Consider the following 12,977-nt stretch of genomic DNA (forward strand, 5'->3'; position numbering starts at 1 on the left):
AATCGTCACGGATGTGCTCTGAAATCAGGTGAGTCCCTTCTCTCGGCCCCGACGACGAGGGCGAGAGCTGTTGGCGGCTGCAATGATTTGCGTCTGTTGCAAGCCTCTGTTCTGCACCTGAGGTTTTCACCACAAGGCAGCGGCGCTGCGCGTATGACTCACCCTCTGTGCAGCTTCCTGTAGAGATAGGTCACGCCGTCTCCGTCTCACAGCCTCGGCCCCGCTCTTTAACCCCAGTCGACAGTCTGCAGCTCCCGTCCTCCCTCCTCACCGCTGCTGGATTCAGCCTGATTGATGAGTCCTAATGAGTTTGGGGAGCTTAAACATGGCTGGAACCTCTCTGGGAGCGCTATTCTCTCTCCTGTTCCTTGCATCTATTACACAAGGTAATATAACAGCAAATATGCTTATTCGCCGTGGGTTTGAACTGCGTCTGGGCCTCTGGCGTGACAACCCGGGAAGTTTAATTCTGTGATCGTATCTGCCTGTTTCCCAGCAGGGAGGGAGGCGGCAACGGTCTGCATTATCTCACTCCTTGCTTCTTTCATATGTCCAACAGGGTACAAGGCTGTTGATCTGTTTTGTTATGAATCCTGGCCAGCAGACGTGGGCCAGGATGTCGCTCTGCCCTGTAGTATAAAACAGAGAGATGATTTCAAGATCGACAGCATTCAATGGACAAAGAAAATGGGGAAAAATGAGAATAAGCTTGCAGTCTATAGTCCAATGCATGGTCTTCATCAGTTTATGACTAATGTGACGATAGAGACTATGGAGGACGATGCAAACAGCTGGCTTGGCTTCCCCGTACGCCTCTCTGCTGTGACTGTATGGGACAGTGGCGTCTATATCTGTGGTATTACAACGTTTCCTCACGGCCCTCTGAGATGTGAAACGGAGCTGAAAATCAAAGGTACGTACGCTTCGTACCCGCTTTCCTCCTTCAGACATGTTCCGCGGCATGAGAAGCGCCACTTCAGCCATGTTAGTCGTCATGTGCCACTCGACTGCAGGAAGCCGCTGCAGAGTGTGTTGCTGTGTGAAACCACAGTCTGATTTCATTCTCTGTAGTCACCTCAGTCACATTACTGCATGCAAATGTCTCCACTCACGTCGCGCCGATTTGTTTTTGTTTGTTGTGATCTATTAGACATTGATAAAATCACATGTGATGTGAATGGTACTGTTGAGGCCCTAAGTGGAGAGAATGTGACCATCCGCTGTGCAGCCATTCCTAACATTCAGTACAGATGGACCAAGGTAACAGAAGCAGGACAAAGAATTTCTCCATCGGTTTCTGGTATTTTTCCGAACTGTATTAAAATATGCTTTTGCGATGACTCTTTCCCAGAACCAGAACTTGGTTTCAGACACGGAATCACTGAATCTCTGGCAAGTGACTGAAGCCGACACAGGGACTTACACGCTGACTGTCAACACAGGAAGCAAATATCTGCACGAGGAGTTTAATATCACTGTGCTGACAGTGAGCTTAACAACAGGTGAGCCTGCTCGTTTCTTTGCTGCTACTGTATTTCTGTCTTTGAGTCATAGTTAATTTCAGCGTTCCCCCCGGCGTGGATTAACCATCCAGCAGAGGGCCCGAGAGACTGAATGACTTAATAAATCGCACTGGACTGGAGCACTGATACTTGACTTTTGTTATTATACTGCAGCTCACTCAATTTTAATTTTTAATTAGCTGAAAGGAATGCGAGAGATTCAAAGGATTCCGAGGCGCCAGCAACTGGAATAAATTGAGAACTACAGCGCGTAATAAAACCTCTCAATTATTTGCTGCAAGCCAGTTGCCTCGTGGCAACGTGACAAACGCTGAAGTGAGCCAAAATAAAGTGGTACGACAACACGCAAACTGCGTTTAATCCTCTGCCACTGATGTACAGTAGCTTTGGTACAGAACCGTATGTGGGCTGTGCTTAAGTAGGAAAATAATCCCCCGTCGTCTGGGCAGCGAACACGTTTCTCATCGAAAATGTAACAAAAGAAGAAACACAAACCACACACACACACACACACACACACACACACACACACACACACACACATCACGAGTCACTTCCTGCTTCAGCCCTCTCTGTACCAAGCGGTGAAGGAACCCCCGCGTGGCGTCTCAGCAGCGAAGGGTGAGAGCACAGTCTGTTGGACGGATGGGAGCAGTGCAGCAGAAATAATCAGACGAGACGGAGACGAGCTCCTGGACGACGGCTTTATTAAATGGCAACTTCTCGCATTCACATTGTCACCGAGCACCCAGCCCCATCCTGGTGTACACAGTACATATGATGAGATTTGCATTCTTTCCTCACAGTCAGGATCTTGAATAAGCTTTTTGCCTTATTTTACCTATTGATTATGCACAAAGTGTTCATAAATGCCAGCTCGGCCCAACTGTTATTGATCTCTCTGTGCTCTGCTGAAGTTTTGCACTGCATTACTTACAGCTACAGTACTACTGCATATACAGCCGTTCAGTGTGATTTCCATCAAATGAATAGTTCAGGCTTTTGGGACTTGTCTACATAAACCAAAACGTAAAAAATGACAGCTCGCTGTTTTATGGAAAATTATTATGTGCTGAGTTGGAAGCAGCAGCAGAACATTGCTCCTTCAATCAAGACGTATTAAGTATTGTTGTAGGGATTTTTTTTGGTTGGATAGAGGCTGTTTTTTTTTACTTTAATAATAATGTTCCTGCCTCCCAGACTTTATGCTAATTCAAGCTCACCAGCTGCTTCCTGCAGTTGAATCAGTAGCATAATTCATGTTCATTGCTTTTCTACTTTCAGATCTGTCAACGCGTTCGGTCGTTACCACACAGGCTCCCACCGACTCAACAGTCAGCAGCCTCGGCACCACTTTCCAGCCATCGTCAACCACTGGACTACAAACCACTGGACCACAAACTACTGGACTGCAAACTACTGGACTGCAAACCACTGGGCTGCAAACCAATAGCACCAGTGTAACGTGGACCAGGAGCTTGACCTCTGATGTGACCGACGCTTCCACCAAAGTCAGCAATGCTACAAATCCACCTGACGAGCATAAAACCCCGTTTACAAACAACACCCACTTCATCACCGCCACCGCAAATCCACCACTCAACTCTACATTAAGGTCCAGCAGTGCAGCGTTCAACCGAACACACGCAACGACCAGCGGCGGGATGCTAAATGCGTCTGCGACTCAGCCAAACAATGTTACCGCGAATGCGCCAGAGGAGTCCAGCATCACGGACAATCCTGCAGCAGAACACACCACTAAACCAAGAGTAGAAGGTAATTTCTTGATGGCTCCCTGCCTCCGGGTTTGATGCTTATGCAACAAGCAGTGAAGTGAAGCAGTACTGCAGGCAGGTAACGTTCAAGACCTTAAACACGATGCTCCCATTACGAAGGCCAGTTCCTGAACGCCTCTTTAACATAGCCAGCATTAACAGTCAGTTTCTGGAGTTGCTGATCTTTAAGACACACACACACAGGCTCAAGGCAAAAAGTTCCACAGTATAGCTCTGCATTTATTATCAATATTCATTTGGAGTCCTCGGAGTTTCGCTAAAACCTGATCAATGCGGTCGACGCGGCTCTCGCTGTTCTCCACAATGACACCTTCTCCCTGCCTGAATTGAAATCGTAGGTAATGAGCGGAGTCATCTTCTGGTGTTAATAATGGTTCCATTGCTGCTATTGATCGCTGTGGTCGCCTTTCTCATCAGGAGACGCGTAATAAAACAGAGGTAAAACACACTAATGGTACAGCATCTTAAAAGACTTGCCAAGCATTTACTGTACACGTCTCCTGCTCTCTATGCATAAAACCATCTTTCTGGTCTAATCAGTGTTTGTCCCTTTAGGATGGACCTGCCGCCTTCATTCAAACCCCCTCCTCCTCCAGTCAAGTATGCAGCTGCAGTCTACCAACGGCGTGAGATTTCTGCTACCTCTTACCCCGTTTCAAGGTGTAACTCGCTAGCAGAGTGCATATGATATATATATTTATATTTATATATGGTGGTTTGCATGATATATTGCACAGCAGTGTATCCGGCCTCAAGTACAGAAGTACAAAATGTGAAGCTCACATATAACTGTGGTCAGTTTCTGGTACAGTTACAGTAGCTAAATGTAGGTTGTGTGTATATACTGTACGTGAGCTGTGGTACATGCTATTGTCTCTTAGATGTTTCGATTGTTTTGGCCGTATTGGTCACAGTGAAAATGACGTTGATTGTATTAAATGGAATAACGAAAAGTTTGTGTCACCTGAAAATAAACTTTGTAAACTTTACGGTGAACTGTGATTTCTTTCCACTGCCAGCACTTTTGTCCAGTGCTCTTTTATCTGTTAAATCTGTGAACGAGCATTTCCTGCTCTTCGATGCTGATGCAATTTATCGAAAGCTTCAACTCACAGGCCGAGTCCACAAGCACCACGACAGAGAGGGAGCTCAAACCGCAAACCACATGGGCTAAACGGCTAACATCAATAAAAACCACTGGATGCCATAACACACATACACACACACACATCTAAAGGTTGTGTACACTGTATTAACTATACAGCTTTTCATATTTTTATGACACACTGGATGTATTTTTATTGCTGTTTATTGCAGGTAATTCCTCATATAATTTCTTCTTTAGCAAAATAAATAAAAGTGACCCTGCTTGAGTTGGTTTCTCTGTCACATTTTGTTATTGTGTACTTCAAGTGCACACACACACACACACACACACACACACTCACACGGACACACATTTGGCTTTACCAACACATCTTTCACAACTGCATTTTTTTTCTTCTCATTTTCCAACCACAGTAGCGAAACCACACTGTACCGTGTGTTTGCAGTACGAAAAAATTTTACCAAAAAAATTACCAGCTCCTCCACAGATGCCTTGTGAGCCCAAAAAAACGCATACTGTAAATGTGTTGTACTTATAAATACATACAGTACATCGAAGCCTGTTATTCAACTAACTGTAGTGACTCAAACATTAAATATATTAGGGAAAAGGAATAAAGCCGGATTTCAAATTTTAAGTAATTTTTCCATGCATTTGTTAAATTAATTTAATTTGTTAACAACAAATTTAAAGCTTCTATGTTTTTTTCTGAAACTACTGGTTCAGACGATCTGTTTAAAATCATATTGTGTCTCCTATGGTAATGAGCCCGGTGCTTCAGAATGAGGTTACGTTGTTTCCTGTTTGTAACTGAAGAGCAGCCAGGTTTCAAAGCGCAGCGATAAGAGGAGTAACTACAGCGAGTAAAAATAGATGCAGCGTAGCTCACATCACTGACTGAACTGATGCCCTGTAGCCTGAGAGCCTCGTGTCAGAGAGACTCTGTGTTTTCTTCGTAACAGACGGAGGACACAACAATGTTAGGTAAGTTCAAAACATTTTCTGAAATTATATTTATGTTGTCAAACATTTACCTAATGTCCTTAAACTGTACAGATATTTGTAAACCCTGTAAAAATAAAGAAAACAGTAAAAGCTAAATTACGTCTTCAGCGCGTCACAAATATGGCATAAATACAGGTGAGTTATTAAATAAATAGGTGGAGTACTGTAATGTGTATGCATTCATGGTATTAGTATTTACATATACTGTAATGTGTCATTGAGTTTATCTACACCCTGACTTGTTGAAAGGCCTTTAACCAAGTATTTGTTTTAGTGACATAAATGCTACTGTAGCTGTTTCACATGTTGACATTTTCTGGTTTGTTAAGTTGACATTTGATCTACTGACACAAGTCCTATAAGAAAATGTATATATCAGATGTTGACCACATCTACAGTAGCTGAACCTGTTTCACGCTATTTCATGAAATACTCAGCTTACCTTAAAGACCAGAAGCGCATCTTAAAGTAAGTTTATTACCACCAGTGTAACAGCGTTGGTGTTTGAAATGTTTGATCTTTCCAGTGGGAATTTAGTGGGAATTTCCAAAAACTCGTGGTTCGATCTGATAAAGATTTAAGACAGAAATGTCACCGTTTTTTTATTATTTTACTAACTTGTCCTTTGTGTTTTGTCTTTTAGATTGTAATCTAATAGTTCCGGTCGTGGTCCTGTCTCTGGCATTGCTCCTCTCTCTTTGTCTCAATGTCGTATTCTACGTTAAACGTAGAGCTTTCTGCAGAGGTACGGTTAAATATTCACATTTATTTAACAAACCCTCCACCTAATTGTGAAATGTCTTTATTTTTAATGAGTTGGGTATTCATACATATTCTTTTACACAGATAAAGATAACTGCTGCTCATCGCACAACTTTGAAGAAGAAAGGTATGATTTTAATAATAATGACTTCATAAAATAAGCCTTTTATTACTTTGTTAATTGCAGTTTAGGTTTTATTGTGGATAAATGAACAGAGCAATATTTTCAATTTTAATATTAAAATATTAAAAAAAATACCATCTAAAAATAAATGGTTGTATTTTCCCTCCTACCTTGTTGAAGCCTTACTCAGGCAGATGAGCATTACTTTCATGACCTCGTGAATCATCATGAGCAGCAGGAAAATCCCCACGATTATCACGAACAGCTGGAAAATCCAATCTACGGTAACATCAGCGTAGACAGAAGAGGTGAGCGCACCTCTCACTGAAAGCAATGACTCACTGTGTTTTAAATTGCGTTGTGTCTTGTTATTTATGTCTTGTTTATTTTACATGCAATTTGTTAATCAGTTGTTTTGTTCTTGTCCATATTCTTGAATGCGATCTTGTCAAATTTAGGAAACATTCATACTGTGAATTAAATTACATATAATATTAACCAAATCATTTTAAATAGACTTGTCACATTTCAATTTTCTCCATTGCTTGAATAAAGTGTTGGTATAATAACATATTTTTTTTGCCTGAATCTTAAAATGTTTGTACACAACTCATAATTCACTTTTCTAGTATAACTAATGTTTTTCTTCTTCATACGTTTCTACAGAGCCTTGTTACGAGACGATGACGAAGCAGAAAACAAGAGATGGTCTGACGGTAACGGCTGCGATTCCATCCTTTTATTATTATCTGGATGTTTGATGATGTACATTAAGTGTTTAAACGTCCTCACGTCTTTTTTATGTGACTTTGTCACGGCCAGTATAGTTTTAGTTGTTTAGCACACTTCATTAGCAGGTTTAGGGCCTAACAGCGTTGGGGAATAGAGAAACAAATATTTTTTTTCAACCAAATAATGGTATAATTTTTTTATGGATTGTGCTCAACTTAAACATATTTGCTTTAGTTTCATTGTTCAATCACACGAAGAGGATCTTTCTTGTATCCACGGTAGCTCCACCCGTGCTCATGACTTTGTTTTCGAAACGGAAGGTAGCTAACACCATAGACGCACTGTGGTTGAAGCAGCCCCGAACCATTGAACACAATTAAGCACAAACTGTTCTATAAATAAACCAGATGTACAGAAAAGCACGCGATACAGTCCAATGCTGTGTTTTCCTCAATTAACATTAACACTTTTCTCATATCAGCGTTTGGAGCCTGACCTGAATTACGCCTCACTGGATCTGAAGGTGGCAAAGAAACGCAGGAAGCACCGGCACCTCGGCCAGGGGCCGAGCGGCTGCCAGGACCAGCTGCTGGTCCACCAAAGCGATTTCCTCGAGGTGGAAGCAGACATGGACGCCCACCTTCCCTCCAGAGACACCAGCACCATGGTGTCACACAGCAGCATCTACCTGAACAGCCAGCAGATCGCCCAGGAGGCCGAGGAGATCGAGAGGGAGAGGAGCGCCGACACGGAGAGCGACGGCGCGGCCTGGGAGGGCGCGAGGAGGCAGGACGATGTGGGAAGTAGGAAATGGAGGGAGAGAAGGAGCCAGGAGAGCGGAGATAGACAGGACGATGGGGATCAGACTGCGTGTACGCAGCTCCCAGAGGGGAACGAGGCTCAGAGAGGCACAGAGTCGTTTAACAGCAGCTTCAACGTCGACAGCGACCAACAACGTTAGGCAATCGTTATATTTAGGCTGATTTCAAACTGAAAAAGCAAACTGATTAAACTAAACTATTGTCTATTACTGCATCACCAACAATTAAAACTATTTAATTTTCAATTTTTCAGCAAAGTTTCCACAGTTGAGCAACTTCCTCTGTGATGCAAACCAGCTCCATCTACACTGAGCAACTGAAGAGAAGAAAGGGAGGACGGAATAAACAGAAAAGGAAGCTGACATTTAGAGGTCAGGGGTCATGTGGAAATTCTCAATTTGCTGTGAAGGATTAGGAAACAATTACTTTTGATTGTTTTGTCTCAAAGTCATTCATCAACACACGTCTCAAAGGTGTTAAGGGGAAAGAAGCTTTCTGGGTTTCCATGCTACAGATAATGGCTCAACACATGTGTTTGTCTTCCTCTCACGCGTCTGATTAGATGTAAAAATCAATGGCATCAAAGTGAGGCCTAGTGTGTCTTTTCCATGTGGGCATTGTTGTATGCAAATCTAACCCACAGACGATTTTTCCATGTGAGAGTCATGATAATGGTCAGTATAGCATTTTTGTGATCCCCTGCCTTTTGAAAACACCATCAGTTTGCATGATGATTTCCCAGCTGAGGATAATTTACTGCGTTGAGCGGGGGGAGCGTGAGTCAGAGGCCTGCAGCACACTAACCTCCTATCAGACACTTCTTCAATAGATGACCGTGACCTAGTTTCCCTCTACGTGATGGATGGATTTTCTTCCTCGATGGAGTCTTTGCAAAAAACGCGCACAAGCAGCTGAGCTCTATTAGTAAGTGACAGTGCTTACACTGTGTAACATGTCGTCTACATGACATTTGAGCCTGTTTGTTGCCTAATGGATATTTCCTCGATCGCTTGGGGTGACGCAGTAATAGACTTATTTCATCTCAATTCAAAATTGCACTTTTGAAATGTAAGCTTTTATGGTTTGCTGCAATGACAGAAGGAAACCCAGGTTCAACCTTTCTCTTTGCAAAGTGAAAGACTTCTGTCAGGAAGTAGAACTGCTGTACATATAAATGATGTTAAGTTATGGTTCAATAGAGAGCAACATGTTAAATAAACAGCTGAGAGTCTGTGTGAAATTGTAATTAAAGTTTTCAAACTGCTTTTTCTCATTAGAGAAATGAGCCCAGATGTGGCTCACACTTTTTAATTTAATATTTTAATAAAGGTGCGACTATCGATAAATGAATGTTGTGCATTGTGCCTTGTGTGTCGCGTGTGACTGCTGTCTAGTAAACAGCTCCAGTTCTAGCCCGTGTCTCCATTCTCAGCCAACTGACCTTCTCCACCTGCACACACACACACACACACTGACACACACACCCACACACACACACACTCCATTCATCTCAGTGCATGTAGGAGCCAGGTGCCACGTGAGCTTCCTGCCTGTCTGCGTCTTCCTGTGTGCAGATTAAAGATTATAGCTAACGTCCACGCAACATGTGCTTCTGCTTTAACTGCACTGCTGCAGCTCTTTGTCAAAGCTTCCTATCAACATTTTGGGGTAATTTGCAAAACCAATGAAACACTTATAATTTCTATCTACAGTGTTTACTTTTCTCTTTCCAGCTCTAATTAACCCTTGTGCTGTAAACCAATTCTGCATGACAGACTGGCTTTCAAACCGGAAGGTAGCTAACACTATATCAGCACTATAAACACACTGTGGTCACCAAAGCTGTGAACCAATGAACAAATTCAGCACAAACAGTTCTATAAATAACTAGATGCTGAAGTACAGTAGATGAGAACATGAAGCCATAAGAAGCAACAACAAAATGTAAAACATATAATACAGGTTTATTTCTATGTAAATGTTGTATTTTTTATCTCACGGCCTGTATGTAGTTTACTAATATGATCAATATTGTTTTCATTTTAAAAACTTGTCTTGTATGTAATTTGGCAGATTGGGTTTGTGAGGTCCAACTAAACCTGATCCAAATTAGTTTAAATAGTTCAACTGAAAAGTTCTTAAACTGATGCAAGTTTCAAAACTTTAAAAACAATTGAATCAGTGCACGTGTTGCATTAAACTAGTGGTAGCCATAGCAACCGCGCCCGCATTTCCTGGCATCTCAGCTACTGTAGACAACTAAACTAAAAGTTACAAAAATGAAAGGACAAACCGGCCAAAGACGCAACAAACCAGCATTTTTCCCTTGGGTAAGTGTGGTGACATTACACAGCATATTATTTGAATATATTATATAAAATAACCTTGTTTAAAATAATGGTAATGAACCTAGCATTGCTGCTCATAGCATGCTGTAAGGACAGGTAAAGTAAAGCCAAGTTAATGATGCATGAAACTGTATCCTCACAGAAAACACCTGCTGAGCCTTTGATGCCGGCAGGAAGAGCGGCTGAAGGGAAGAGGTCAGGCTTCATTGTGTATCACAACAGTTTGGCCAAAACCCTGTGGGACGTGCTGATCCTACTGGCCACCGTCTACGTGGGCGTGTGTGTGCCGTACAACATCAGCTTCAGCACACACCACACCCTCGTCAGTGACATCGTTGTAGAAGTGCTCTTTATCATAGGTGAGGGTTGAAAGCGGAAGACGAGATGAGACTAGATGAACTTTACTGATGCAGCCATCCTTAAAAATAGCTTTGAATTGCTTATTTGCAGATATCATCTTAAATTTTTGTACTTCTTACGAGGGGAAGTCCGGGCAAGTGGTTTATGAGGCGCGCGCAGTCGCCAGAAAATACATCAGAACCTGGTTCTTTGTGGACCTGCTGGCTGCCGTGCCCTATGACTTCTTCTATTTCTTTCATATCTCAATGGTGAGCACTACCCTGAGGAGGAGACAATCCTAAGCAATAACATAAGTCTGTCTGGACTGTTGCTCCTGGACACTGCGTCCTGGCACCAGTGTGGGCGAGTCGGGCCCCGTGTGGTATTTGTTGTTTGTGTAGTGGTTCACAGCGTGTTGCCGAAATGGGTTTTCTTCATCTCTCGTTCCCACCACAGACCGATTTCATCCACCTGGTGAAAATAGTCCGGCTGCTGCGCCTCCTGCGGTTCTTTCGGAAGAGTTATTTACACAATTCCGCCATAGTTCTCGTCATACTCATGTCTGGGTTCGCCCTGTTGGCTCACTGGATAGCCTGCGTCTGGGTGGTGATTGGGCTCAGTGAACTGCAGTCGGAGGAGAGCTGGAGCATCTGTGAGTATGAGGCATGAGCATCAGATGAAGAAAACAAATAATTCACCGTTTCTATATGAATTTACACAATATGTCATTGGTTTATTTAGACAAAATCCATGTTCTGCCTCATATTTTAGGTTGGCTTCAACAGCTGGGAAAACATCTGGACACACCTTATGTCAACAGCACAACAGGTGGCCCATCCCAATACAGCATGTACATCACTGCGCTGTACTTTAGCCTCAGCAGCCTGACCAGCGTGGGCTTTGGAAATGTCTCTGCCAACACCGACGCCGAGAAGCTCTTCTCCATCTGCACCATGTTTATTGGCGGTAGATGGGTGCACTGATGGATAGCAGATTTAGTTTTTATATTACTATACCTCATCTCATGCCGTTTCTCTCTCATAGCCTTGGTGTTCAGCACGATCTTTGGCAGCGTCACAGCCATCCTAATGCGTACATTTTCGCATCCTTCATCCAACACTGCACATGTGATCAAGCAGGAGTCCAGGCGTGTCCAGCCTTCGCCCTCTGAACGTACGGCGACGTGCCAGCAGGGGACAGACGATCGACCGTGGGACAGAAAACCAGGTAGGAGGTTGTTTCATTATGACTCTAACTGTAGAGTGACACTATGACATAGACTTCAAAAATTGTCTTCCTACTGTATATAAAAAAAAAATTATCAAAAGCATTAAATATCACAAGCTGGGAGTCCTACAAATAACTATGTGTATTGCAGGACTTCACCAGATGTGAATGCCTATTTTTATTTAGCTTTGCATGTAACGAACTACCAATGGAATTAAGATTTCTTTTTGAATACACAATATTATTATTTCAGCTTCCAGAGGTAATGAAAGACCAAAAAGGAGTCAAGCCGGAGGTAATCTGAACAAAAGCTGGTGTTGATCCACAAATGTTTTAGTGTTTACTTTTACCTTTTTCTTTTCTAAACTGTATTTGAAAGTATTTTTACTTACTATTTTAAATTGTTAAATGAATAAACTAATCTGAAACAGAATCTTGTACACTGCTTGAACAGATTGCAGAGCTCAAACTGTCCACACAGCTTCAGTTAAGGTTAAGATGGTTAAATGAATTGTTAAAAAAACACAAGTAATAGACAGTGACACCTAGCGTTTGAGTAATTGGGAACGTTTGCATGTTTCTTCAATTGATAAAAAAACTGTAAGGGCAATTAATATTCAGATGTGATTAAACTCAACCCTGTTCACACGAGCGCACGAATGCACACGACTATTACTTTTTACGCCTATAAATATAGATAATTTGTTTTGCAAGTCAAGAAATTCGTTAATTAATATAACATTTTAGAGAACTGAATTTATGTTCACAAATGGTTAAATGAATGACTATGACACCGGGTTTTTGGACGGATGCGCTGTCTGACCTGCCTAATTGAGGGCAAACAGGGCAACAAACACGCTGCTGCCGTTGCTGATTGGCTGACGACCGCCAACGACACGTCTGATTGGACAGAGAATATGCAAATCAGCACGGCCAACGGCATGACGCAAGCATAAACAGTCAAGGGCTTTTAATAATAAGGCACTGTCATTAGGTATGACTAAACCGGATGTTGACGGTAGTAGCAGTTGCCTGTAAAGTAAAAGCACAAACAACAAAATACATTGAGCTATTAAACATTTAGAGTGCGAATTTAGCTGCTTGGCCTCTACATTACGTAGTTGTGTCTTACAGAGTAGCAGTCTCACCGCTGTCTCTGTCCAAAACTGGAAACATCACCCATAAATGGTTT

At 42.4% G+C, this 12,977-nt stretch overlaps 3 protein-coding genes across 3 annotated transcripts; all 3 read left to right on the forward strand.

Moving 5' to 3' along the window:
- Positions 1-206: 206 nt before the first annotated feature.
- Positions 207-4,308, forward strand: si:ch1073-15f19.2 (uncharacterized). The gene is made up of 7 exons (XM_029174647.3): positions 207-386; positions 560-913; positions 1,151-1,260; positions 1,352-1,502; positions 2,808-3,299; positions 3,658-3,757; positions 3,875-4,308. The coding sequence occupies exons 1-7, from the start codon at positions 305-307 to the stop codon at positions 4,005-4,007; spliced, it is 1,422 nt and encodes a 473-aa protein (XP_029030480.1). The 5' UTR covers positions 207-304; the 3' UTR covers positions 4,008-4,308.
- Positions 4,309-5,255: 947 nt separating this feature from the next.
- LOC114870062 (uncharacterized) lies at positions 5,256-9,102 on the forward strand. Its single transcript, XM_029174705.3, has 6 exons — positions 5,256-5,411; positions 6,076-6,177; positions 6,279-6,321; positions 6,499-6,626; positions 6,985-7,034; positions 7,532-9,102. The coding sequence occupies exons 1-6, from the start codon at positions 5,405-5,407 to the stop codon at positions 8,009-8,011; spliced, it is 810 nt and encodes a 269-aa protein (XP_029030538.1). The 5' UTR covers positions 5,256-5,404; the 3' UTR covers positions 8,012-9,102.
- A 942-nt stretch (positions 9,103-10,044) lies between these two features.
- Positions 10,045-12,236, forward strand: LOC114869883 (potassium voltage-gated channel subfamily H member 4-like). Its single transcript, XM_029174429.3, has 7 exons — positions 10,045-10,201; positions 10,362-10,578; positions 10,670-10,827; positions 11,015-11,210; positions 11,330-11,524; positions 11,603-11,785; positions 12,039-12,236. The coding sequence occupies exons 1-7, from the start codon at positions 10,151-10,153 to the stop codon at positions 12,104-12,106; spliced, it is 1,068 nt and encodes a 355-aa protein (XP_029030262.1). The 5' UTR covers positions 10,045-10,150; the 3' UTR covers positions 12,107-12,236.
- The last annotated feature ends 741 nt before the right edge of the window (positions 12,237-12,977 follow it).

This window comes from Betta splendens, chromosome 14 (assembly GCF_900634795.4).
Source record: "Betta splendens chromosome 14, fBetSpl5.4, whole genome shotgun sequence".
NCBI classification, from domain to species: Eukaryota; Metazoa; Chordata; class Actinopteri; order Anabantiformes; family Osphronemidae; genus Betta; species Betta splendens.

Excerpts from the sequence above, each read along its gene's own strand:
- LOC114869883 (XM_029174429.3), top strand. The coding sequence starts at position 10,151 with ATGAAAGGACAAACCGGCCAAAGACGCAACAAACCAGCATTTTTCCCT. Across the intron at positions 10,828-11,014 it reads ATTTCTTTCATATCTCAATG|ACCGATTTCATCCACCTGGT; the intron begins GTGAGCACTACC and ends TTCCCACCACAG. Across the intron at positions 11,211-11,329 it reads GGAGGAGAGCTGGAGCATCT|GTTGGCTTCAACAGCTGGGA; the intron begins GTGAGTATGAGG and ends CTCATATTTTAG.
- LOC114870062 (XM_029174705.3), top strand. Across the intron at positions 6,178-6,278 it reads ACGTAGAGCTTTCTGCAGAG|ATAAAGATAACTGCTGCTCA; the intron begins GTACGGTTAAAT and ends TCTTTTACACAG. Across the intron at positions 7,035-7,531 it reads AAACAAGAGATGGTCTGACG|CGTTTGGAGCCTGACCTGAA; the intron begins GTAACGGCTGCG and ends TTCTCATATCAG.
- si:ch1073-15f19.2 (XM_029174647.3), top strand. The coding sequence starts at position 305 with ATGAGTTTGGGGAGCTTAAACATGGCTGGAACCTCTCTGGGAGCGCTA. Across the intron at positions 387-559 it reads CCTTGCATCTATTACACAAG|GGTACAAGGCTGTTGATCTG; the intron begins GTAATATAACAG and ends TATGTCCAACAG. Across the intron at positions 1,261-1,351 it reads TTCAGTACAGATGGACCAAG|AACCAGAACTTGGTTTCAGA; the intron begins GTAACAGAAGCA and ends ACTCTTTCCCAG.